General features: G+C 42.1%; 1 protein-coding gene across 14 annotated transcripts in view; it reads right to left on the bottom strand.

The window, feature by feature from the left end:
* Positions 1-27538, bottom strand: part of AGBL1 (AGBL carboxypeptidase 1) — an 834111-nt gene that overhangs the window by 291897 nt on the left and 514676 nt on the right. Inside the window, exon 23 of one of the 14 annotated variants that reach the window (XM_057494798.1) lies at positions 14294-14448. The exons of 12 other annotated variants lie outside the window; for them this stretch is intronic. In XM_057494798.1, the coding sequence (XP_057350781.1) occupies positions 14304-14448 (145 nt within the window). In that variant the 3' untranslated portion in view covers positions 14294-14303. Of the gene's footprint in view, positions 1-14293; positions 14449-27538 lie in introns of those variants that run through there. One more of the 14 variants, XM_057494803.1, reaches the window with a different exon arrangement.

Raw genomic sequence — 27538 nt, 5'->3', positions numbered from 1 at the left:
CTGTTCATGTTATTTCCTCTAGCTAGAATGTTCTCCAGCTTTGTCTCCATCCTTCCAGATTGTGTCTAATACGACCTCCTCTGCAAAGTCTGCCTTCAACCTCAAAGTCCCCTGCCTGACAGCAGATTGCATGACTCCCTCTTTAGGATTTTGCTTTATCCATGAACCCAAGCTCATCCTTGCCTTGCAGACTTCCACTTACTCTTCCTGTGTGCGGGATACCCTCCTTCCAATTTCATACGGCTCACTCCTTCCCGTCCCATACACCTCAGCTCAACGAAGAGGCCTCAGAGAGGGGGCTTCCCTGGCCATGCCCACAGAGGGAGAGCCACTCTTCAATACTTTCCATCACATCAACCTTTTTAAAGTATTCAGCATGACATGGACCTTTGTCTGAATTATCTTGCTTATGAACTAATTTTTAACGGTTACTCATGCACAGCAGTGACTTGATCTGTTTGCCGATGGCTTACCCGTCATCTCACACCTTTGAAATAGAGGCTCCAGGAGTGCTTGCCTCTGCTGTTTGCTGCCGTATCCTGAGGCCCCATAGCAGGTGTTCAGTAAATATTTCACAAATGAAAGAAGAAATCAGTGGTTCCAGTATTATCCTGTACTCAGTTCTACTGAGGCTCTTGACACATCATCTTACAATGGCTTCATTAGAGGTGGGGTCTCTGCCAATCCTGAGAGCTCCTGACAGCCTAGGTGTGTATGTAACACGAGCAAGCTGGTGTCCTGGCTGGTACTTGGTGTGGTTTCATGTAACTGTTTGCTGGATAAGGTAACCACTGAGTTCTTTATTCCTCCCTTGATTCATATTTGGTTCCTAGGCTGCATGGGTGCACAGACAAGGGACCAGAGAAGCATCTAGATTCTTCCGCGGGCTCAGTCTCATATGAGCACTGGACAGAGCCGCTGCCTCCGATCCCGGAACTTTTGGATCCTGATCCGTTCCTCTGGCCTGAGCAGCTCTGCTGCGATTTCCCATTCCCACACCTCCTGGTTTCCCCAAACCTGATGTGTACTTCTTTCTTTTCCTACTTGATCTTTTATTTCCAAGAAGTTGACCCCCAGAAAGATACCCCACGGACTGAGGGGAATTTTCAATGCAACTAAAGGGCAAGGATTAGGATCCACAATATGTAAAGGACACCTTGAAATCAACATGAGAATAGGAAAAAAAAAGTCAAAGGGAAATAGGTTTACTGATAGGGAATGCTTTTGAAGAGAAAACCTGAATCGCCAAACCCCAGTAATAATCAAGAAAATGCAAAATAAACCACAGTCAGTTCACACCAATCAAACATTTGACTGGTAGAAATGACAAAGACAGACAATACCAAGTGTTGTCAAAGAGGTGGAACACTGAGAACTCACACACTAGTGCTGGGGGTATAAATTGCTGCAACCTTTAGACACTTCTAGCAAAGGCTAGGAGATGCCCATACATCATGACCCCAAAAATCTCCAGTCTTGGAGATACAGTCCTGCCAGGGTAGAGAAGATACATGCAAGAGTGTTCAAAGCTGCACAGTGTCAATGGTGAAGTTGTGACACATTTTGTCTACAAGAAAATTAAAGTAAAGGGCTGGATCTATATACATTGACACGCATCAGTCTCGAAAACACTCATTGAATAAAAAAGAAAGCAGAAGGATGCATAAAGTATGAAACAATTATATAAAAGTTAAAATTTTATACATATCATATAAATATAGTTTATGGAAACATACCAAAGTAGTAAAGGTATAAGGCAGGCCTTGGAATGGTAGAACCTAAATTCAAAACAGTGGCTAGGCTGTGAAGAAGAAGATGCATTACAGTACAGATCTAAAGACCACACAATCCATTTTGTTTGTGATGCTTTATTATTTAAGCTTGATGGTAAGCCCATGTGCACCTGTTCTATTTTTCTCTATATTTTGCATGCCCTGAATATCTTATTAAAAACCTCAGCACCTGCTGTCTACTGGTACATACAGTGATCCTGGCCAGGAACTAGGGGACTCTGACGTCTGCCTGGCTCTCTCTGTTTTGCACACCAATATGGGCATAAAAGCATGCCTGGAAGAGGGCATGACTGTCAGAATGCTTGGCACAGCCATATCCAGTCATACTCTCTTCCTACAGCTCAGACCCCTTGGCATTCGTGAACTTCCAGAACCAAGGCTTTGACCCAGAGGCGAGTCCCAGAAGAACCAGGTATTATACTCTATGAGAATCCAGACAAGTATAAAGCCTCCGAGGAGAAAACAAACCCCTTCACAACTACTTACCCTGTGGTGTCCGTGCACAAACCACACTACACTCACAGCTTAGAGCCTACAGTACCTGTGCTAGCCTAGGACCCTAAAATCATTTCCCCCTCCAATCACAGCCACTCCCCAGCCTCTGATGGAGCCCTGGCTCTCCTGGCTGAGTTTCTGAATGAAATGCTAGTCCTACCTTCGTTGCTCCAGTGAGAAGAGCCCTCTGAGCGCCTGGTTGTATCTAACGTAGTTCTCCTGGGATACAATTATCTGGATCACAGCTTGTGATTGTCTTCTCGCTTCTGATTCCTCACTGATACCTGTAGCTCCCAAACTGGCCAGACCCATAATCACTCCTGACCCCTGAAAATTCACAAATGCCTATGCCACACTCCAGAACTTTTGAACCGGCAAGATTCCTAAAGGATTCTGTTGGTTATTCAGCCAGTGAAACACTGTTGGTTATTCAAGCCATGCTTCCTCCTAATTCTCACCACCTAATCCCTGAGCAACCTGTCTATGCTTCTCTACAGCCAGGCCCCGGCTCCCCTTTCTCCCTGTTCTTGGGCCCCAGAGATGTGGAAGGGCAGATAGTGTCCCTTATGAAAGGAGGCTCCATCTGGATCAACACCCACTCATTTGCACCTTGGGACTGTGCCTGTAAAAAGTGCAGCCTTCCTCTTAATGTACGGCCATAATTATTACTATTGTAACACTGGGAGTTGAAGAGGCACTTGAGAAAATAGGAAGAGTTTGTGAGCTGATTTTTAATAACCTTTTACTTTGGAAGTACTGGGGATACAGCCCCTGTGCTATAGAAGGCACACAGCAAAAGTTGAAGAGATACTACAGAGTTCTTCTCCCAGTGATGTCAGATTTCATCTGGCCAATAAACTATAAACTGGAAGGACCCTGACGTCTTGAAGGAACATGGGCCTAGACCTAAAGACCATAACATTCCAGAATATTCTATAGGTCAAGGCAGGCTAACCTGACTCTGAGGATAATTCTATAAAGCACCCAATGTCCCAGTTGCCTTTGAAACAGGAAACTGTGGGAATATTCAGGTACTAGTGAGAACATTCACAAGGACAGTAAACTTTATTAAAAGTCCAGTATGGTAGTCTTTAATGTATAGTCAATGGAAACTCCCAAATTAATTCCTAAAAAGCAGAATCGACTTCCATGCAACCAAACTAAAACCTGGTTTTCTGCATTTAGAACATGCTTCCCAGGGGCTTCTATTTACAGTAAGGTTTGAAAACCATTGGGGCAATGAGAATACTCTGGCAAGTGAAATAAATGTTAGCTATTATTTCTGGAATTTGCATAACCACATCTCCTGCTTGCAGTAGACCAGTTCACAAAGCAAATTAACTTCCTGGTTATATTTTTCCTGAATTCCATCAGTAGTTTCCCTCTGTGGGGAACAGTATTCTCTATGCGCCAACATTATTAATATCATTATTAATATTTAACATGACATTAGGAGCTTATAATGTGCCAGCTCTGTCCTAAACCCTTTATATAAGTTATTTCATTGAAAATTAACAACATCCCTTTATGGAAAGTATTATTATTATTCACAAGTTAGAGATGGTGAACTAAGGTTAAAGACAGTTCAATAGTGCATATCAAGTAATTAAGGGTCAGGAACTGAACTCATGTCGCTCAGACCTCAAAATCTATGCTCATGTCTCTACCTAGTCCTCTCCCTGCTCTAAACTAGAAAGGTAATTTTCTTAGTGAATGGGTCATAGCCCCCCAGAACCTCACAGTGGGTTCCTAAAATACACTTTTCAGCCTTCTTTTTAAAAGAAAAACACCTTTATTTAGGTTTAACTGACAAATAAAAGTTGTACATATTGAAGGTATAAACACGATGTCTTGACATATGTGTGCACTGTTAAGTAATTACTACAATCTAGCTGATTAGCATTATCTATCACCCCCCATAATTGCCATATTTTGCATATGGCAACACAAAACCTACTCTCTTAACAAATTTCAAGCACACAGTCCAATATATTTCACAATAATCACCAAGCTTAGATGTTGAGGCCTTATTCACCCTGTGTAACTGAAGCTTTGAACCCTTTGACCAATATTTCCCCTGCTCCCTTTAATGAAATTTAAAAGCAGAGATACTAAGAAAGCCAATGGCAAGGAATCTTGTACCCTGGGGGAAGGACCGGGCTACCCTGGATGGAAGACACTCCTGTGTACGTAGATAACATACTCTTCCAGCTCGCAAAGCTGCCCAGGAAAGGAAGATTATTTCCATTCCAAAAGGGAAAGAAAAGGTAAAAAAAAAAATGGAAAAGTTTGTGCAAACAATGGAATTTATTCCTAGAGTGCCTCAGATGTTAAAAAAAGGCCATAGCAGCTAATCAACATGAACACCAAGTACGTGCATGCCTTTGAAGACGATGAGAAAGAAAACAGAGGAGAGGACCCAGGGCTTCATCTCAGCGCTCCTGGTAGGAGGATATGCATGCATTCAAATGGATTGACAAGAAGGGAAGATAGTAGTGGGGACATGGCAGGGGACAGGGCATAATAATTAAAATAATGATTTCATTTAGTGGAAGAACTTCCTTCAAACAACTGGAAAGCATAAGCAATTTGAAGGAATGAAGCAACTTCGTGGATACGGATTCCCCCAAGATCCAGCTGTTTTTCTTAGCCTTTTAGCTCATTATGCATGCCATCGGGGAGATGGAGCACCATGTAAAAGAAACAAACAGGCAAAGAGTGGCCAGTTCAATCAAAAAATTAAAATGGAAAGTTCGCTTTGGGGCTTTTAGGAAATTTAGCAAAGATATCCCAACTGTCTTTAAATCTTAAATGATTTCAGTGCTAACCTTCACAAGAATGAAATGTCTGCTTTACTGCTGTGAACTAAAGTGCCAGGTGATAACCACGTTTATAAAAATGCTTTCTAGGGCTCAAGTTTGGCTTCCCTTCCTTCCCCACTGCTGCCTGTCCCCCAATAGACTCTGTCAATCACAAGCCAGGATTAACCCAAGTGAGGAGCATGATCCAAGATGCGCTTCACTTGAAAACGACTTTCTAACCACCCATGTCCTCAAGGCTTTCAAACACCCTCACCAGAGAAGGAAAGCTTCTTTCTGGATCTTGCTTCCAACTCGCCAAACAAGATCAGAATGGACTCGGTGGTATTTCAAACACATTTTAAGAAATCGGAAGCAGTCAAATCCTACTGTCTCCACTATAGAGTTTCTGCCTGAATTGTCCTGTCTGCCTTGGTAGGGAGTGGAAAAAAAAATACCTTGGAACGAGGAATCATACCCACCACTCAGCACCGAGCCTGCTAAAGCGTCAGACATTGCCTCCCAAAGGTATGTAAGGATTACTGTCAAGTAATCCTCATGTAAAAAACATAAGAACAATGAAGACTTTGCAATGAGTCAAGGCTCTTTGATAGATGTATTCCCAGAACATCAGGACTGATATTGGGATGAATGGTGTTGTGAAATGGTGACTTGAGAGTCAGAAGGTTCACAAATTAAAATGATTAGAAAGCCCGAGATCCGTGACTGGGCCTCAGAGCCAGAGACCCATGAACGGTGGTGGAGAGGGATTATGAAGAAACTTTTCAGTGGAAAAAGGCACAATTCTGCTAATAAACTAAAGCATCCCAATGCAAACCATTTTCTTTTTCAGGCCAGAACCCCTTTGTTCTTGTTTCTCCCAGCAGATGACCAGCATCACTATATCTACTTCTAGCAAGTCACATTCAGGCAACGTGGAGGAAGTGCATGTAGCTCCCAATCTCATAAGCCTCAGGCTGAGACTCCACTGCCTTTGGAAGCCACTCTGTGTAAAGCCATCCCTGATGCATGTAGTAACTCTATTTTGTTCTTATGATGAAATAACTCAGATACCAAAGCCCTTTCTTTACCATAGGTTTGATGTCCAGTCTTAGAAAGATGTATGAAGTGAGACAGAGAGATATACAATGGGAGGGAAGAAGGGAAGATGATGAATTTTGTCTCTTGGTAGTATTTCTAGAAGTCAGAGGAAGACTCATAATGATAATTATCATTTTCAAGCACATATCACGGGTCATGCACTCAGAATATATTGCCTCATTATCTCTACTAACTTCTCATATCAACTCACAAAGGAGGCATTACATTGAAATATTAAGGGAAACCAATAAAACAATAAAAGCATAATATGCACCTTCCACAACTGTAAAGAAAAAACTGGAATAAATAAAATTGATCCTGTGGAAGGTAGAAAATGGGGATAAAAGTAAAGATGAAACATGACACACAGAACATTCAAAGTAGGTGAGAGAAAATAAATTAACTCATATCGGTAATGTCGATGAACTAAATTTATCAGTAAAGACAGAAATGGTCAGCTTAAAAAATCTGCTCTCTGTTTTTTAAAAGAGATATGAAACATAATACAACATTGAAAATAAAATATACTGTTTTCAAAGATATGATTTATCATAAAATGTCCAATATCCATGAATAAACTAAATTAAAATTTCTTCTGAAATGAGAAATTTGGAAAACTACTGAGAGAGATTTGAAGAGAACCAATGAATTGGAAGGATATTCTCTGTTCATAGAATGGAAGATTTCATATTAGCAGATTGTAAATTCTCTCCCAGAACGTACCTTTTGGGAAGTTTACAAATTAATAGGCAAGGTAATCCTGAAGAAGAAAAACAAAATTGAAGGACATACCCAGTAAGATATCAAGGACTACTATAAAGCTATAATAATGATAAATCTAATAATTAAAAAGTATAATATTGCCCTAATGATAGACAAATAGATCAGCAAACCAGAACTGAGTCCAGAAATAGTTTCTGATATATATCGTCATCTGATTTATGAAAAAGGTACCACTTCAGTGCAGTAAGGTCTTTTCAACAAATGGTACTGTACCAACTGGATATACCATGTGGAAGAAAATATATCTTGACCCCTACATCATACTATATACAAAAAATAGCTAGTTGTGGATCATTGACCTACACATGAAAGGCAAGATAATATAGCTTTATGAAGGAGACATAAGGGAATAGCTTCACGAACTTTGGGTAGGTAAAGATATCTTAAACAGGATACAAACAGTGCTAGCCACAAAGGAAAATAAATGGTAAGTCATATTACATTAGACTAAGAATAACTACACATCAAAATATGCTCGTAAGGGAGTGAAAAGTGGAGTGTGTCCGTGTGTATCTGTGTGTGTGCAAACACCCACTTCTCCAAATCAGTCAGAAAAACACAACCAACTCAACAGAACAATGAACAAAAACTGGAAGAGCCTCTTCACAAATGGGGATATTCAAATGGCTAATAAAATATAAACATGAAATGCTCTATTTCATTAGTCATCTGAAAAGGTGCAAATTAAACCACAATGAGATGTCACTATTCTCTCTAGAATGAATCAACAAAAAAGAAAGGCAAAACCAATGATTGACATGGTAGAGCATCAGGACTCTCCACAGAGTGCTGAAAAACTCTTTGGAAGCACCTACTACTAGCTGAACATATGTGTGTCCTATGACTCGGTAAATCCATACCTACATTTCAACCCAAATAATTGCATGTCCATGTTAATCGAAAGACACAATAATATTCACAGGAGCAGTATTCATAACTCCTCTCACTGGAAACTACCCAAACACCTCTTGAGGGTCTGATGAATAAATACATGAAAAATAGTATTTGCAATTTAGAGCACTATGCAGGATGAAAATGAATAAGCTACAACTTTATGTAACAATATTGGCAAATAGTACAAACCCCACGCTGAGTAAAAACAAAAAGCAGTCAATCCAAAAGAATGCATAGTGTCTGATTCTATCTGCATAACATTTTAAAAAAGGTGTTTGATAATCAGGATAGTGAAGAATCCCTAGAAAATGTAATGACTCGAAGGGGACATCTGGGATGCACATAATGTTGTTTCTTGATCTGGGTGACAGTTTTTTGATCATGACTACCTTGTCATCAAGCCTTCCAGTAATGGTTGGTTCACTTCGTGAACATGTGATATGTCAAAATTAAAAGAAACCGAGAAGAGGTAACGTGGCTATTGTCAAATGCAAATGGAGACTTATCTTTAAGATAAAACGTGTTCCAAATAAAAAATTGTAATATACAAAGCCTTTATGGCCAGAGGTAAAATTTTATGGAAAGACTAAAAAGAAATCCTATAAATGAAAACAGGTATATCTAGATGGATGGCAGTTACCACTATCATAAAAACTCTAATTGGATCTGCTAATTCAGTGCAATTCCAGTCAAATTTACAACAGCGATCTTTCAAGTGATCTTCCTCTGTGGGTCTGAGATGTTGACAGCTCTCTCCCAATAGCAGTCAGACAATCTTGGATTTGTATGTCATCCCTCAATGACGTAGGACTGAATTCTAAGATGCACAAATAGATTTGCAAAGTTTGAGTGGGATTTTTTCCTCCATGGAGCCAACTCAAACGGACAGACTCAGACTGAGGTCTATCACTTCCTTTCACCAAGAGAAGTCTATGGTCACCAGGGGATCCCAGTTGCCTTTTGCATCCTTCTTCATATTTCCGATGGCAGTGTCCTATGACCCCTACCTCTGTACCATCTCTAGAATCAGTCATTCCTCCCAGCTCCTCTCTCTGCCTTGGGGTAAGCCTCTCCATCTCCTCTCTTATATGTCTATCTTAGCCCTTTAAATCCCAAGCCATTAGTTATTCAACAAATATGCCTTACTCATGTCTCCTGGCCTTGATATATATTGTTAACACATCATAGAACATCCTTCTCTCCTTTCTCCTCAAGATGAATTTTAATTTTCTTTATACTTTACCTCCCCATCAGCCTTCCATGACCCTGCAAAGATTGGGTTACCCACCACTTCCCAGAGCTCCCTGCACTTAAAACTCCCTATTGCCCTGATATCTCACTGCACTGAAATGCCTTTGTTGCTCGCCTCCTATAGATTTTAAGTTTTTGAGCACAGAGGCTCTGTTTTACTCAATACTGTGCCCTCAGCCTATGAAGAATGCTACACAAATATATATTTAATGATTTGGATGAAGCTTAAGGCACACCGATAGTGTATGAAAAGCTCCACTGTAACTGTGCTATAACCCAACCATCCTGTAATGACCCTCAAACACTGTTATAATATCCTTAGGCGAAACCATCCATCACTGGTATTCATGTGCCCGATGAAAAGGCTACACAATTTAAATTTGTGGGGAGAAGAGTTATTCTGTTTAGGGGATCTTCTGGGCTGTCAGAAACTATTCATTTGGACCAGAGGAAAACGGGGGCACAGATAGAGCATCAGTCTCGGGTTCAGAATGGCTCTTGCTCCTATACACACTGCTTTGATTTCTCACACTTGAACATCTTTCATAGGACTGAAGTTACAGATGCTCTTGGTTACAGTTGCTAGGCAAAGTCTTCTGGGATGGAACCACCTGCCCTAATTAATAGACAAATATTTCTGAATGTGGGTCACTGGGTCCTGCCAACACCCACATCTCTGAGAATAGATTTTGGTGGACTGTGTGGTCCCTCTCAGAGCCAGCCTACTCATTTTCCATAGCTGGTTAAATAGGTTCCCATCTGTCAGAGGCTTCCCTGTGGAGCTGGTATATTTCATTCTGAAACCCCTTGGAGATAAGAAGTCTAGTAGAGATTCTTTTCCATACACACCTAATGGCTCTGCCTTTTCCTTTTTCAATGGATGTAGCACCAAGTGGTAGTGGTCAGGACAAGTCACAGATATAAGTAAACTGACTTCTAGTTTTCTGTGCATTTATTCCATTAGGTACATGAAGGCTAATTGTATTGATGTCCTTTTTTTTTAATAGACTGGCTCCATGTATGGAACAGTTATATTTCCACATAGATAAACTTAACTGCTATATATCCTTCAAGACTGGGTTGAGTTGTCATCCCCTCCAGGAAGCTTTTGCTGATCCCCACAGGAGTATCCATATTCCTTCACCACATCACCATGTTGAATTAGGATAGTTTGCGAGTGTATTTCCCCATCTAGATGAGCAGTTCCTCAAAGCCAAGAACCAAGTCTGTGCAACTGTAGGATCCAGATCCTAACATAGGGTAAATACTTAATACATGCTGATGCATAACTGAACCATGGACAAAGAACCAAGAATACATGTGTTGTTGATTCTGAGGAATCTAGGCAAATCTAACCCCAAACCTCAATTTGTCAGGCATGCATCTAGCTGCTACTGGCTCATTTCTGCATGTGAAGGGCTACTGGCTTGAAAGCATCCTTGATAGGAACCCATTTCCGTCTCCCTCCTCCTGACTCCCTCCTCAACCCACTCCTCCCCATCTGACTTTTTCTGATTGCATTATTGAAACAGTTCCTAAAGTTACCAATACCAGCTATACTGCTAAATTTCTCAGTTCTCAGCTTCTCAGACCTCTCAGCAGCAATCAATGATGCTGACCTCAACATCCTTAAACCCTTTTCTCCCACCTGAATTGATACACTGGTCTGTCTGAATTCCTCCTACCCCTCTGGTGGCCCTATCTCTGTCTTCATTCACAGACTCATTCTTTTCTGCTTAGCTAGTAAATATTGGACCCAATATATACCCAAGTCTCAGCCCCAGGCCTCTGAACTTATGCACACCTATGAATTAAAATTACCATCAATGCACAGATAAAGCAAATGCATATCTTCTGTCCAGTGTTTGTGTCTGAAATGCAGGCCCAACTTGCCTGCTGCCTATTTGAAATTCCTATATGCAGGTGGCAAAGGCATCGCAAACAAAATTTATTAAAAAGTGGACTCACGATCTTTATACTCCCTTCAAATTTGTTATTGTTATAGATTTTTCCCTTGATCCGCACTCTCCAATCTAATGAATTTCCCAAGCCAGAAACATAGGAGTGATTCTTAACTGCTTTTTCCTTCTTATTTTCCATACTTAATTCATTAATTCATTCATTATATTTTATATCCTACATATCTCTCTCACTTGTATTATTTTCTCCATTCTGAGATCCGCTACTCAAATCCAGGCTACCAACCTCTTTCATCTACATTAGCACACAACCACCTCCTAACCAGTCTGCTCACGTCATGTCTGGCCCTCTGAACTGTGCTTTCTAGGAGCAGCTGGTATGATCTCTGTGAAACACAGATTTGAGCATCTCTCTCTCTTGCTCAGATCCTTCAGTAACTTCTCATTGCTGCTGGAGAAAAGACTCATGTCCTTACTCTGGACTAGGAAAACATGCAGTATATGTATTCCTTTGGGTTGCAAATGAGAATGGCCCAATTCAAACTAATTTAGACAGCAGAAGGGAATGTATGTCTCCTAAAATGAAAACCTTAAAGCGTCTGGTTGACTTTATTTATGGCTGTATCTGGAGCTAAACAACATTATTTGGGCATGTTTTTACCTTTTTTTTTAAATCCTCTGATATTGCTTTATTCTGTGAGGCTGCTTCTTAGACAGGCTCTTGTTAAGAAATCTCCCTGATGCGTACTGTCGAGGTAATTAGATATGTCCATGATCAGAGAGCACTTTCCCATGGCAGCACCAGATAAAACCAACCCTAAGGATAATTCCTACTGGCACTGCTTAGGCAATATGCCCATTCTTATCACAGCCGCTGTGGCTGGGGACAGTGGTGGAGATGGTGACAGAAAGAAGTGATGGGTCAGGTATGGGTCAGATGCCCAGCCCTGCAACTAGAAGGTGAAGCTCAGCCCCAACTTAATTTCAAGGACTAAGAATGGAGGAGAGATGGTTTCCCAAAGAGACGCTGGACAGACTAAACCCCAGGGGCACTTCAGTGTCCCCTCGGCCTTTTGTCTCACTCTTTGAGACCCAGACACACTGTCTGCCTTTTGTTTTCAGATGCAACACATCAAAGATGCACATGCTGCCCACCTCAGCCCCTCACCGCATCCCTGCCTACATACGGGCTGCTCAGACTTCCCAGGGCTGGTACGTGCAAACCCCCATTCTCTTTCATGACTCTTCTGGGCTACTGCTAACTTCCCCCACTAACAGCCTTAGAGACCAGCAAGCTCTCTGACTAGGACATGAAATACTAATTCCAGCAGCCGGAAAGCTAGAAGTTCCTTGGTTTCATGTGCATTCTCAGTTCATTAAAGAAAAAAAAATTGAGGAGAATTATCAGCAATCCTATTTCTGAAGGTTGTCATCCATCTGCGAGTGTCTGACAAGCATGATACAACTGAGGCAAGAGCGGTTTCCATTACCTCTTGGCACCTCTTATACTGGGTCAGATATTTTAAGTGATGAAAATGCCTCACTGGTCTACTAAACCAGGTGTGGAAACTTCGAACAAAGGTATTTGTCTCCCCTCCAAACCTGAAGAAATAGACAGGGATGCAAATCACTCCAGAGAAGCTCTCCCTTGGAAATTTATCCAGAGTCATTCAAAACCAGTTCTTGGAGAAGGAAAGTGCATAGCTATTTAGCGTATCGGAAAGAGCATGCATTTGGTTCCTGATTCTCTCCACTTACAGGCTTATGTTACTTAACCACCATGGTCCTTTTTCCTTATGTTTAAAATTTGGGTAATAACATTTGTATTGTGAGCTCATTGAAAGGATCAGGGATAATGTACCTAAAATACCAAGCACTATCTAGATTAATATGGTAACAGACAGTCCCTGGAACCCCACACAACTGGGTTTTTGCTCAGGTAAAATCCAGTGCATGGTCTTTCACACAGTGATTCAGGTCCAGCCTCCTTCCATCTTGTGACATCTCCATCCTGGGGACTTTACAGTCCTCTGCTTCCAGCCAGTGGTGGGGAAAGGGTGAGAGGACCACACGTGGGAGGCTTTCTGAGCAGGGCCTGGCGGTGATGCCTCACTCCTGCTCCCAGTCCAGGATGGTTCCGTCATGTGGGCACACCTCCCTGACAGTGCCACTGACATAGGAGATCTGGCTGTGTGTCCACGTGGAACAGAAACAGGTTGGAGAAGAGCTGGCTGCTCTGCCTCCCCATCTCTAACACAGAGATGTTTGCACATGATAGGGATGTTACTGCTATATGCAAACATATGCACACAGTACGTTTCAGGCCAAATGCTTTCCAAAGTTTCAAGGGAGAACGGCTCCCTGGCCTCACCTTGACTACCTCCATGTGGTCCCAGTGTTCCAGGACGTGCTCTGGAAGGAAACGACGTCCTATGTGCCAGACCTTCTGAGAGCCTACTCCTAGAGTGCCCACCTCATCCACTTGGAAAACTCCTAATTAGCTTTTAAAACACAGCTCAAAGCTCCCGTCTTCAGTTCAGGCTTCTCTACCCAACCCCGCCAGCCTTCAGTGAGTTCTTAACCCTCCATCTGGGCAATCACGGTACCTTTCTTACTTCTGAAGCAGGGTTTCTAGATCCCAGCACTACTGACATTTGGATCAGATCATTCTTTCTTGGAGGACAGAGTCTTGTGCATTACAGGACATTAAGCCACATCCCTGGCCTCTGCCCAGTAGGTGCTGGTGGTAACCCCACCTTCCCCCAGTCACAATAATCAAATGTGTCCCGACTTTGCAGATGGTTCCTGGGGCCAGGGGAACAAAAGCAGCCCCATGCGAGAACCACTGCACTATTATAATTACCTACCAATCTAGAGAGGCCACATCCGACCACCTGTCTAAACTAGCCTTCCCCTCACTGCACTGTTAGATTTTCTTCACAGAAGTTATCACCAGATAAAAATTGGCTTTTTAATTTGTTTACTGGCTTATTGCTTACTCATCCCATGAAATGTAAGCCCCATCAAGTCAGGAGCCTCTTCTGTAGAATTAACTGCTATGTCCCAAGGGTGTAGAGGAATGGCTCATGTATAATTGGTGCTCTTTTAAAAAGCTCGTGGATGAGTGAATGGCTGAAGAGATTAAACATTTAAAACATGGTGTATGTCAGGCACTGGAAGTGTAGAAGAGTGTGACCTGCTCGCTAGATAACACTAGACCTCTGGGTCAGAGATCGAGACAGTTTATTGAGATTGAGACAGTTTATTACTCACAACAAGCAGCTGCCAGAGCAATGGTACATCCATTCCCAGAGCCCAGTCCCAGACTCAGGGGGACTTGGTGGCTGCTGCATGCACAGTGCGTATAGTGCAGGCGAGGGACCTGGCAGTAGAGCTGCTGGTGGGCTGGCCATCCTTGGAGATGAGAGACAGAGAGAGAAAGAGGGTGGGCAGGCATGAGCAGCTAGGGGTGCGGTGGGGAGAAATGAATCCCAATTTTACTCTAGAATATAAGCAAATATGCTCTGGTGAGGAGAAGAAGAGATGGTATCTTTACTATGCTTGGATTGAGTTCCATAAAATCTCACATTAAAACAGAATACACGTTTGCCTGACTTCTTAACTATGGCATCTCAGGACACGAGAGAGACCACGGCATGTGTACACAGTGTGGCTGGGAAGAACACCAAGAAGGAGAAGTGGCTAACGCTGGTCGTGACATCAGAGCATCTGACTTTAGAACCTCTATGCCAGCTCTCAGGGACTGTGTGATCTTGGGGAAAATAAACCTCAGAAGCAAGGGTCCTTTTCCTCAACTGTAAAATGGGAATATTCATAAATCCACAACAAGTAATGTTGAAAAGTAGAAATCAAATGAGATAATAAAATATAAAACTGCTTGGAGCTCAGTAAGTACTATCTTATTTCCTTTGGTTTAGGAGATGCGATTGCAGGTCTGTTTGCTTCTGGAATATTTGCTGTCTTCTAAAACTAAAACCATGCTTTGAGTAATGAGCATCCTCTGCATTTATTATTAGGAAATATAATAGTAATCCAAATCATGTTGAAGTTCTTATAGTAAGAGGAATATAAGTAAGCACAGAGGGGGGAAAAGCTATCTTTCCCTAGCTTAGTGTTACCTATTTTAGAATCAGTTATAATGGACAAGACAAAGGCCATTAGCCTTTATCCTCCGTTTCACAGATGTATCACCAGAATGCCTACACTATTATTATCCTTGGTGACCAAAGGTTAAATCTGGGGAGTACCTATTCCCCTAAATTTTCAGGGTTCATCTTCGTGCAACATTTCATTCCTTAAAGAATATATTTAAAAACCTGAATTTCATTTGTATTGCTAATTATGTTTTTAAAAGATGGCTACTTCTTTAAACAATAGTTCAAGAGAAGTGAGCATTAGACACAACTGGATACCTTGCTGTTAATTCTTAAACAAGATTATTATTTCACACAATACACACTTTCTACTTAACTATTAATGTAACCCTTTGACTAACTTTCCTTAAATCCTTCTGTCAGAGGTATAGTTCCTTCTTCTACTCCACCCAGCCAGATTTTTTAAATGGGCTCTGTAGATTGTCTTGCAGATTTTTTGTTCTGTTTTGTGTGTGTGTGTGTGTGTGTGTGTGTGTGTGTGTGTTGAAATTCTTTTGCCAAGATTTTTCTTAAAAAGAAAGAAGAGAGAGAGAGAAGACTATTAAATAAAGAGAAATTTCTTATCATCTTTGATCATTTGATTTCATAGTCTTGGCTTAACTAAACAAAAGTCAGCCTCTGCTCCCCAGATTTCCTGATTCTCATTACGCTGTCTCCCCCCAACAGACAGCAGCAGAAATAAGAATTTGATTAGGTCCAACTGACTGAGAGATCTTCAAGATTAAGACCATGTCTTTTGATTTTACATCCCTAGTACATGAGCAGCATCCAGCATATAGTTAACACTCAATAAATATTTAACAAACAAATGGATGGATGGATGAATAAGAAAATCTCCATCCTGGAATACACATCACTATAAATTGTTCTCCTATATTAGAAACATTTTTATATGACCATCTATCTTTTCAAATAAATTTTGTATCTCTTATAATTGATGGGTCATGGATGAAATAAATATGTTGAATGAAATAACATCATTATCAATGAGTTCAATGATAATATTAATTATTAACTTGTCCAGGATACAGAGTCAGACCTACAAAATCCTCAGGTTATACCGCCTTTATAAAAAGAGCAGTGTCTGGCCTAAATAAAACAAATTCTAAATAACATGTAAACAATCACATAAGCAAAAACAGTGGAAGGGCTTTGCAAATGGAAACATGAAATTATTTTACTATATAGGAGGTGGTTAGCATGGGAGGTGATATTGAATTGTCTCTGGAGCCAGACTGCCTGGGTTTGACACCTGACTACACTCACTGGCTAGCTGTGTGATCCTGGGCAAATGCTCAACCTCTCTGTACTTTATCTGTCCAATGACAGAATGACTACAACTTATCTTGCTGGGTTGTTGTGACAGTTAAAGTGAATACCCATGAACTCTTAGAACAATACCTGGCCCACAGAAAAAATAAGTAAGTGTTGGTAACGGTTATTATTTTTACTATGAGATATTGTAACAAACCTGGGTGTTAAAGAGCTAAAAGTACTTTAAAGCAGGTTATTGCTCACTAGCTAGGTTCTTCTCTTCCTTCCTTCCAAACAGCCTCGAGAGTCTGGCTTGCTAGACAGCCAGATTCTCTTCCTACTGAAAACGCCACGAAGCCAGAGGGTTGTAATCTCCTATAATTCTGTTTACTTTTTATCCCTCCCTTAGCTATAAACTATTCCCAAGTCTCAGATATCTTTCTGTCTTCAGACTGTCCTCCAATAAGGCACTACCTACACTGTTGCCAGAGGGACTTTACCTTTTAAAACCCAAGTCTAGTCACTACCACCTCAAAATACATCCACAGCACGCCCCGACTCGAGTTTGTACCACACTTCCTATCGTACTTCGGCCTGTTAAAGCTCCGGGAATTTGAAGGCACTGCTCCTACATCAAGGATTGGACTCCCTTTGTGGCTTAATTTTGCAAGTCAACTTGATGGGGCTGAGGGATGCCCTGAGAGCAGGTCAGACCTTATTTCTGGGTGTGCCCAAGAGTGTGCCCAGAAGATATTTGCAGCTGAGTGGATAGACTGAGTAAAGGAGGTCACCCTCACCAATGCAAGTGGGTGTCCCCCAATTCTTAGAGGGCTTAAATAGAGTAAAAAAAACAAGGAAGGAGGAATTTGCTTTTTTTTTGCTGGAGCTGGGACATCCATCATCCATCTCCTCTCATCCTCAGACATCAGCACCCCTGACTGCTCCTCAGGCCTTTGGACTCTGATTGGATCACACCACTGGTGTTATTGGGTCTCCAGCTTGCAAATGGAAGATGACAGGATTTCTCAGCTTCCATGACTGCAGGAGCCACTTGCTATAAGAAATCTCCTCTGACACATATCTCCATCTTTGCTATGCATTCATTCTCCGTGGAGAAGGTTGACTGCATACCTCTCATCGTGTTCACTGGGCCCACAGCTTCTCCTCCACAGATGCTATTTTCTCCAGATGTTCCCTCTGGCACACCGGACGTAACATGGGTGCCCTTCCTGCCGCTGCTCTGGGACGCTGAGTGTCCTTGAGAGCAGTTTACCAGGGGGATTGCAGTTGTCTGGAACCTGCTTCTCTTTCTTACCAGAATGGAAGGGCATTGACCAAAGTATCTGGGTTGAGTGTGTATCTTCGCATCCCCAGTGTCTGTCATGGTGAATGGTACTTATTAGGAACACAATGATTATTTGTTTAGATATATATATTTCTACATATGTATATACATATTTATCACAAGGGGAATAAGGAAAGGGAACTGGACACAGAGAATCTCAAGTGTCAGAAAAATACAAACCAGGTGCTTTCTTGCTTCTAGATCTGTTTCATTTTCAAATGTGGAACACCACATGGACAATCATAATGTGGACCTGAATCATGACAGGGGATAGAAGCAGTTCAAGTCCATTCCAGTCAAGAGATGCAGCCTGTGGGTCTGGCCAAGTTCCTTTTCCCTCTAGGTTCTCCTAAGGCTGCCACCTTCCCACCTCCCCACCTTCCATGGAAGCCTCTCCCCCCGGGAATCACGGGTCTCCTAGAGCAACTGATGGGGGCTCAGTGCTCCGGATCATTATCTGGAAACAGGGTCATTAGCGTGGAGATCAACCAGCTGTTTTTACATCCCACATCCACCGAGTTTACAGGTGGCCTAAATTAACATTAACAAGTCACTTTCACGGTCACCTGCAAGACCTTAAAACACTTCATGGTCACACATGGCTTGGCTATTTCATCTCCTAAGGGCCTCAGCAACTGAGGCAAAGCAATGTTAAAACATTTAGGTCAGAAAGTGAAGTCTTTGAAGGTGACCAAATCTGTAACACTATTATCAGTATTCTTGCAGATTGTAAACAATGCACTTGGGTTTTTAAAAAATTCTTACCCTAAAAAATAATTTAAATATGCAAAACAGTATGGAGGATTTAAAACAGGCACCCATGTATCCATTTTATAGATTTAACCCATGTTAATTAACATTTTATATATTTGTCTCAGATCCTGCTGAAATAAATGTGTGCATGCGCGCGCACACACACACACACACACACACACACACACACACACACAGCATTAAACATATTCAATTAAATACGTCAATCAATGCCCACAACCTACCCCATCTTACCTCCCTGGTAAAGCAGACAATGGCATGTTTCTGTCTTGTCAATTTTGATCACATATGGTTGTATCTATAAACAGCCCATATCTCCTCATCCTGCCTATACTGCTCTGTCTCTGCACCTTCTGAGCCCTGGCTTATTTCTGGAAGCTACAGAACAATAGACCCAAGTGTATTATACAGCTCAATAGACCCAAGCAGTGGTAGTGTGACCGACCTTCTCAACCAGCCCACTTCCTTGCCTCAGTCAGCTCAGACGAGCACCCGAACATCTCTTTTTCCCTCCGCCTCTTGCCATCAGGCACATTTTTTCACATGAGTCACATTCATCCCCCAAACTTTCTGTCTGCTCACTTCCTATCCACAGAAAATATCTGCCCCTCACTTCATTTTTGGTCCCTCTGCTGTCAGATGACAATGACCGCATCCAATAAAGGAGAGCCGTAGCAGGCATTCACCTCCACCAACACAAGAGGAATGTTACAGGCTTAGAAGTAATGTCATAACAAAGAGGCAGGGACTGGGATCTCTAACATCCTACAGACCTCCTAAACTTGGTGTTAGAATGTATCTTTTCATCTGTTTCCCATCCTCTTTTAATTATTTTTATTCATTTATTTTTCTCATTTGTTGAGCACAAATTATCAGCTTCAGCAACATTTCCTGCTGCTATGTATTGAGGGTGAGAAATGCTCAGCCACTTGCTGAGTTAAATAGTTCTTTAGTGATATAGCCTGAGAATCTGCAGATAATCCAGAGCATTTTTCTTACGGGAAAATACTTGGGATACTGCCTGAGTGAGCCACCTCCTAAGTGTCCATACACATGAAACACAGATCTCACAGTCAATAAATATGATTGCTGCTGTCATTATTTCATTATTATCAATGGAAAGAAGGTGAGGGAGTGGGACACAGGGCAAAATGCTCCACACTAATACACACCCAAATGGGATGTGATTGATTATTGCTCCGTTTTCTGCTACTCGGTAACCTAGGTTTTCACTTTAACATACATTATGTGACCCTGGATTCCATGTGATTAGATATCGGGCCTATTTTTTAGCCTGTGGTGTTTTTTTTTTTATTGCATTCTGTTTCTTTCTCTGCCCACATGAACAAAGTAAACTTCACCCTCTCTCTCCACTTCTGTACTTCACTTGGATGCATTCTCTTTGAAACATGCTCAGCTTTCCCATAAATACTCAACAAGAAGGAACACCAAAGATGTGTGGAAGTTTAAATGCAGTCTTTGAGTCCGTATCACAGGATTCCAAAACTACAGTAAAACTCTCTGGTTTCACAGCTGATGAAACTAGATTTAAGTTCTCCGAAGTCACACGGCCCAGTAGAGACAGTGCCAGGGCTGGAAGCCAGGCAGGCTCCCGACTCCCACTTCTATCCCTTCTCAATGGACTTCACACTCTTACAGTTGTCCAGGGCCCACCAGTCATGGCTTCCCCCCTCAGAATGCACAGTAACTGGTAATGATTCCTGAGCCACAGATACATCTCCAGGATCAAGTTCCCACCCTCCCCTAAGCTTTCCAAAATCTCCTCAGAGACTCAAATGACACTTGGGTTCGGGTGGTTAGGATATTCACCCTGTCTAGGTGAAGGTCACTGCAGTTGAGATCTCAGGGGGACCTGCATGATACTGGCCTCTTCCACCATGAGCTCACTGGAGGCAGATTTACCATGGAGCTAATGAAGCTGCAGCCGTGCCACCCCTCACATCCACAGGCCCCTTCTACAGCCCTGTACCTAAACTTGTGTTCAACTTTTTTCACTAAAGGGCTCTTCAAATAGTATAACTTTCCAGCCCCAAAGAACTTGCATCTTCCCTGTCTAAGCTTCATGAATTTAGGAAAATCAGTTTCACGGCCATCAGCTTCTCACCAATAAAATTAGGACATAATCCTTATTTTGCAGTATGGTCTTGGGAATCGACTCTTTGAGTATATGTCAGGTTACTTATTCTTGTGTTTGCCATCCAATAAGTCTCCATGGACGTGTAATTATTACCTACCTTCCAGTCTTGCCTGGAGGACAGAAAATGGGAGCTTCTAAGGTCTACGACCAAAATTAACTAGGAAAACTATCAGAGGCAAGACCTGGGGTATATGTCTAAAAGAAAAAAGCCCCTAAAATCACTTTGTGTACATGCATTAGCATCAAAAAGCACCTTCCAGGAGCAGAAGACAAGACTAGAATACTGTTTCCTCCTGAAAAGTCACTGAACAGAGCTGTCAACACATCCCTACTGAACTAACCTTTTTATAGGTGTTCACCGATGCGTTCAGCCAATGAGTCAATTCATTTTTCCTAAACCTCCCACTTTCCTCATTTGCCAACCCAGTCTCCAGTTGTGGCTCTCCCTCTCTAGGACTGAGGGCAGGAGACTTGCAGGGAGACACAATTAATTTCTTGAAGCTGGCCCTCCTCCCTTACCATGCAACCTCCTTGCTCTCCTTGTTTTATCAGGAGGCAGCGATAACAAAGAAAAGACCGAGTCGCCTTACACATCGCCAAAGGAAAGATATCTAGGAGGAGACTGGGTTATTTATTTTTAAGAAGAAAGAGTACAGGAGGCAAACGCGTCTTTAGCTCTCACAGCAGCATCTGGCTGGCCGTGTTATCAATCATTTTGTTCTCACACTGGTCCACTTACATTCACCGGAGCAGGAGGCAGGCGGCAGAGACATCTCTTAGTTGTGCGTTTCCATAATGTCCCCCCATCCTTCACCCCATCTGTGGTTTTTCTCTGCATTTAGAAAGTCACTGAGAAATGTTAATGGGCTGGGGGAGAACTAGTGGTTGGGGAATGACGAATGGGCAAGTAGTGGAATGAGGGTGTGCAGCTAATGATTTCCTACAAGTGATGATTAAACATCATCCCTCCATCTCTCAGCACCTAATTCTCCCCAAGGCTGATTTATGGAAGACACCCTAACGTACAGTTTCTGCAGTTTTATTAGCCAGGAACGATTTAGCCAGGAGAGGTATTCTGTCTCTGCTTCTCATTTTCTTCCAGTCCAAGAAGAAAGAAATGATAAAATGTAGAAGAATAACCAGGGCCTCATTCTCTTAATATGAAAAAGACAAAATAGTATAATACAAAGAACCTCTAAAGAGGCAGGTAATCGTCAGTGGGATAAGGTTTATGATGGTAAAGCCATTACTTCATAGAAGTCATTACCTTGCCCAGACACAGGAGAAGGTCCCTACAATTCCTATCAATGGGAACCGGCTATTGCTATTTTGGTCCATCTAAAAATAACTGCACACCTCATTTTTCTAAATGTTGGAGTGTCTGCCTTTATTCCTTTAGGAAAGGTTGTAAGGTTAGCCCAAGTTCCCAGAAATCATGTGGGAGTGTTGGTGATTTTAAAATGATGACAAAAACATTCCCATTGTGGGCAAAGGGAAATTAGAATCATGTGAAAAATCATCGAGAAAGACCGTGGAGCTATCACTTTTCCCTCCCTTAAAGAATCGACTTGCTTTCTGTCAAAGAGTTTAACATCCTTCAAGATTCCATATGGACGTCTGCAGTGAATATTTACATGCCACCTAAAATCATGACTTTCCAACATGAGTGTCGCACAAGGATTTTGGGTGTGTGATTTTCAGAAGAAAGCCCAAACAAGTCAATTCATATTCATTAATTCCTTCATATTAATGACATGTATAAATCCCTAAATTTCATGAGCGCTAACATGTATCGGACACTTAGTTAGCTATGCTACGCGCTCTGCAAAGATTATTTTGTTTTAGCCTTATCAATCTTAGGTGGAAGTTGCTATTATTATTTCAATTTTACAGGAGAAGAAACAGAGGGGAACTAAATAATTTACCCAAGGTCACATTCCACTAAGCACTATATGATCAGAAGTAGTCTGATGCTGGGAACCCGGCTTAGAGCCACGATAGCACACCGATCCCCTGCATGCTGTCTCCTGTAACACGCCCCTGCTAACAGCCAGCTAACTTTAATAAGCGTAAGTTCAGCCCATAGCATTTAGGAATTCTGAAATAAACATGAATCCTGTAATATTTCAGATTACATACACAACTAAATAGGAACAGAGCTCCATGTGAAGATACAATTCAAAAGTCCTTCAATTACTAGAAATGTATTATCAGACTTGGTCATATTCTCCCACCTCATGTGATTTATATTAAATTCTAACAAAAGCAGATCCTTGACACCAGGATCAGAACAATTCAAAGGGCAATTGAGTCACCCAGAACCTAATCCTGGGCAACTCATTCAAACTGTCAACAGATGCCCACAGGTAAGCACCTAAGCACCAATCACTGAGATTACAACGGTGTGCGAAAGCAGATTGGGTCTCTATCATGAGATTTATAATGCAGTGAATGAGATAGACATTAATTAATTAATCACAACATTAAATGCAAATAAGTATGCCCACTGTTGTAAAGGAATGATGGATGATACTGTGGCAGGATATAGTAGTGCCTAGCTATTCTAGGGGCTAGAAAATGCTTCCTTGAAAAAGCAGTCAATGATGGAGATGAAAAGAATGAGTAGATGTCAATTACTGGGTGGTGAGAAGTTTCTGGGCAAAGAGAGATGATGCAAAGCTATTGTAGCAGAAGGGAGCTTGAAGTATCTGAGAAAAAAAAGAAAGGCAAGTGGGGACGGATCACAAGAAACAAAGGGTCTTATGACACCAGGAGGAGTGAGCCGTGTGGACCATTATTGGCTTTGAGGCTGTAGCATAGTTCTTAGTTTTAACCTTAAGTGCAGTGGGAAGCCATGGACATACTGACTTGGAATCAAAAACACCCAGATAGCCCTTCAGAAGCCCTGATGATTGTCTGTCTTAAGACCTCCCCTCCCTTTAAGTAAACATGAGGAATGCTAACGTCTGCATCCGTGATGGGGCCATGAAATCCTCTGTAAAGTGGGATGAGAGGCCCAGAATCACGTGTCTCACATTCCAAGATCAGAGTCAGGAAGGGAATCTTGGGTTTCTGAAATTCAGATGTGCGTGTGGTTCCCGCTACACTGTGGCCAAAGAGCAAAGGACCATGGGCGGCAGAAGCAATCACAGTGCAAGACTAGAAACAGCTCATCAGCTTAGAAAGGCCGACAAGAGGGCTGGAGGGAGGGAAAAAAAGGAAGGCCTGCGGGAGCAGGAGGACACAGCCAAGACAACTTGCGGGAATGTAGAGAATGACAAAAATGCGTGGAGCCAGACCATTTGCCATTTAAACCTGACTTACCCGTTTGCTTTTCTCTTTTCCAAGAGTATTCCAGACTTACGTGAACCTTGGACAAGTCACTTAACTCCACTGAGTGTTGCTTTTCTCTCTGTAAAATCAGAGTTAATAAATCCTTCCCAGTGGGGTCACTGAGGGGGTCAAAAGGAACGGCAATGGAAAATACTTTTCCGCTTTAGCCCCACTTGCTCAGTAAAAATTAGCTCACTCTTCTTGCTCATAGCAGGACATTGGAGTTAATAGGGAAGGAGGTGACCCATTTCCTCCTCTGTGAGGCCCAGAAAGCAGTACGACCCACTCATCCCACCTGTAGTCGTGCTGTGAGATTAAAACGAGAGAATGTGGAGAACTCTCTCGTTGCTTAGATTCAGCAAGAATAGCAACATCTAACTTACTGGAGAAATATGCAAAGCGGACCATGCTTCCTCTGTGCAGCTTCAGAAGGCAGCATCTGAGGTTAATCATGAATAAACTTGCCTAGACATTCGGAGATGATGTGAATTTATAAAGGCAGGAGAAACTTAACACCGTTAATAGTCATCGATAAATCCTCTGCCTAATGAACAAATTTTCAACTCAAGATACGGCATTCTCGGGGAAGCCGCTGTGCAGAATGGCTAAAAGTGGAGTGATTGGTGGATGGGGAGAAAAAAGACATGCTAACCGGATTCAAATGTGGTCAGCTCTCCTCGGACCAAAGTAGAGCCAGAGGCAACTATCTGAATTGCAGATTTTCTTGTTTAAAACCCTTAAGTGGCTTCCCATTACTTTCCTGATAAAAGTATAAACATTATTTATAAGATGGGCTCTGCCTACTTCTTGAGTCTCTGAACGATTCCCTTACCTTCTTCTTCTGTCTACCTTGGGTGAAAATGAGTAAAGAAACCATTTAACATGGAGTCAGGCAGCCCTGAAGTGGGCGCGCTTACGCACGTACCACACCCTGGGGCCTGCAGAAGCAGCAGGAAGAGGAAGATACAAACGATCTGAGACAAGGGAAGACACTGCTTATATAGGACTTCAACCTCCTGCTTTTAAGAAAAAGAGGAAAGGGCTCTCCCCGCCCCACAGCAACTCTCATCACCCCCTGCAGCCAAAGAGAAACTTTCATGACCTCAAACTCTTGTTCTCCTCCGATGAAGTTTTGTTCAAAACACCCTCCTCAAATTTCCTCCTAAAGCCTCATAAAAACTGACCTTCCCTTCCACATTTCTAGCCAGGCAGCCAAAAGCCTTAGATCATCCACCCTGCTGGCATTTGCCTTCCTTTATCTTTCTCTCTATTTCCACCTTTCTCTCTGCCATCCAGCAGACATCAGTAGAAAAGTCCATCACCATATAAATATCTTCTCCACCTGTTGCTTCCTCCTCAGAGATATGAATGATGCAATTGTCCATGCCATCACTTTGCAGTGAAAGGTTTCTGATAAATCCCAAACTTCGTGTCATACATCCCCCCTGCTCTCATGGGCTAGTAAGGTTCCAAGTGTGCTCCACAGAAGGAAATGAAATTGAAATGCTAGAAGAGAAAAAGAAAGGAACAGAAGAGAAGGGAGGGGGAGAAATGGGGGTCAACCACGATTGCCAGGTAAACGGAAGGACTGGATTTTCTGTCGAATTTGGCAAAGTGTGCAAGCTAAAAGGTCAGCACTGCTGAAAGAAGAATACAAAGAATAAAAGAATGGGAACAAAGAAGCCACTTTATGCAGAGATATTATTGCCACAACAGCAATAAAACTGCGCGGCTGCAATCGAACATCAGAATGGAAGAATGACAGGACCAGCTGATGCTTTTAGGATGTGTGGAGCGTTCATCCTGTAGAGAGGGGCGTGCACATCACAGCCCTGCAGGAAACGCCAGCAAGGATTCACGGGGTCAGGAGTCCTCTGGACCCAAGAATGGAGTCGAGCTGAAATATGTGCCCTCTTCCTGCCACCCATACAAAACTCCCTCAATCCTCGAACAACTGAAGAGCAACGAAAAAAAGGCACAAACACCAAAATCAGCACATACCTGGAGAAGGCACCATTAACCAATCAATACTGCTTACACATCACTTAAGGTCCTTGGCATCCTGGACTTTCCAAATTCATGTGAGTCACAGATTGTGCCCTCAAAAATCTTACCATCTAGCTGAGCAAGCAAGACACACATGAGTGGGAAAAATGGATGCCAGTATTAATTAAGGCTATGTTTCTCCAACTGGGAGGAAGACAGAAATCCTTTTTAAAAAGTTCCCTTCAAGCTGTTGACTTAGTCTTTAAAATAATAGTGTTTAAATCTGTGCAAACCTAAAACACGATATTATATTATAGTTAGAGCTTTACACTACAAAACCAATAAAATGTGAATGCCTCATTATAATAGTGGGGGACAGGCATTGTTTTGCTGAAACGGAACCCGTGCTATAGTTTTCATGATTCAGGTTTCCCTGGTGTTGAAGAGCACTTATCGCACCGTGTAATTAGTAAGATTCTCAGCAAGACTTTACTAAGGGCTGTTGCTTAGGGCACAGGAGGTGTGCAAGGACAGCAATTTCTGCTCTCAACTTGTTTATGCTTCACTATAGAGACAAGTGGGCCCCTGACAAGACATCACAATACACGGTGACCTGCATTTAAGCGTCTAAGCAAGGGACATTGTGCGTTAGAAGTTTGGTATCCTGACATTGAGAGTTTCACGCGGTCAAATGTCAGCAGAGATACAAGGGCATCTTCTCCCTCTCTCCTTGGTGTGGTCTCATGAGACAGCATCTACAATGAGAAAGACAGCCTTGACTCCTGCCGCAGGTTACTCGTTTGTGTCCCTAAGCAAGTTTGTGGAAAATGAAACTCCTTAGAGTTTACCTGAACATTTATCTGGTGCCTGTCATTGGCCAGACTCCCTGGCAAGCACAGCCAGAATGGGGGCTGAGCAGAAAGAGTCGTGTTCTGGGGCTCTCTGGGGTTACTTTGAGATTGTCTGATGTAATAATACACATAATGCATTATCTCTATAACATAGATACACGTTCTCTAAATGCATTTAGTCTCTGCGCTTAACAGATGTATATAGAAGGGCAACAAGTTGATGCAACAATGTGATTGTGAAAGGAAGGAGTCGTGTGGGAGAGCAGATAGGATAGTCGCCTATAAGCAGTACCTTTATTTTGGAACGACCAAAGGAAAGAAGGGAGGGAAGAAAAGAATAAGAGAAGGAGGGAAGGTGGAAGGAATGATAGGTAAAAAAGAGAGATAGTTATTCTGTACTTAAACGTTAAATGTGAATGTTGCAAAATTTTGTATGTGAATATTGCAATATCCCGGTTCATTAATTCTGCTAATCTACTGTCCTTCATCTAATCATATGTCCTTGATGTTTGCCTCGAAAATGCACTCATGGAAAAAAATAGCTCAGACAGAATGACTCCTCATGGGTTGGGAGACAGAGTCTGGTTTTATCGCCTTTCCTTTCTCCCCAAATAGAGTTCCTGACGTA

The sequence above is a fragment of the Manis pentadactyla genome, chromosome 18 (assembly GCF_030020395.1).
Source record: "Manis pentadactyla isolate mManPen7 chromosome 18, mManPen7.hap1, whole genome shotgun sequence".
NCBI classification, from domain to species: Eukaryota; Metazoa; Chordata; class Mammalia; order Pholidota; family Manidae; genus Manis; species Manis pentadactyla.
This window is presented reverse-complemented; position numbering and strand designations above follow the sequence as displayed.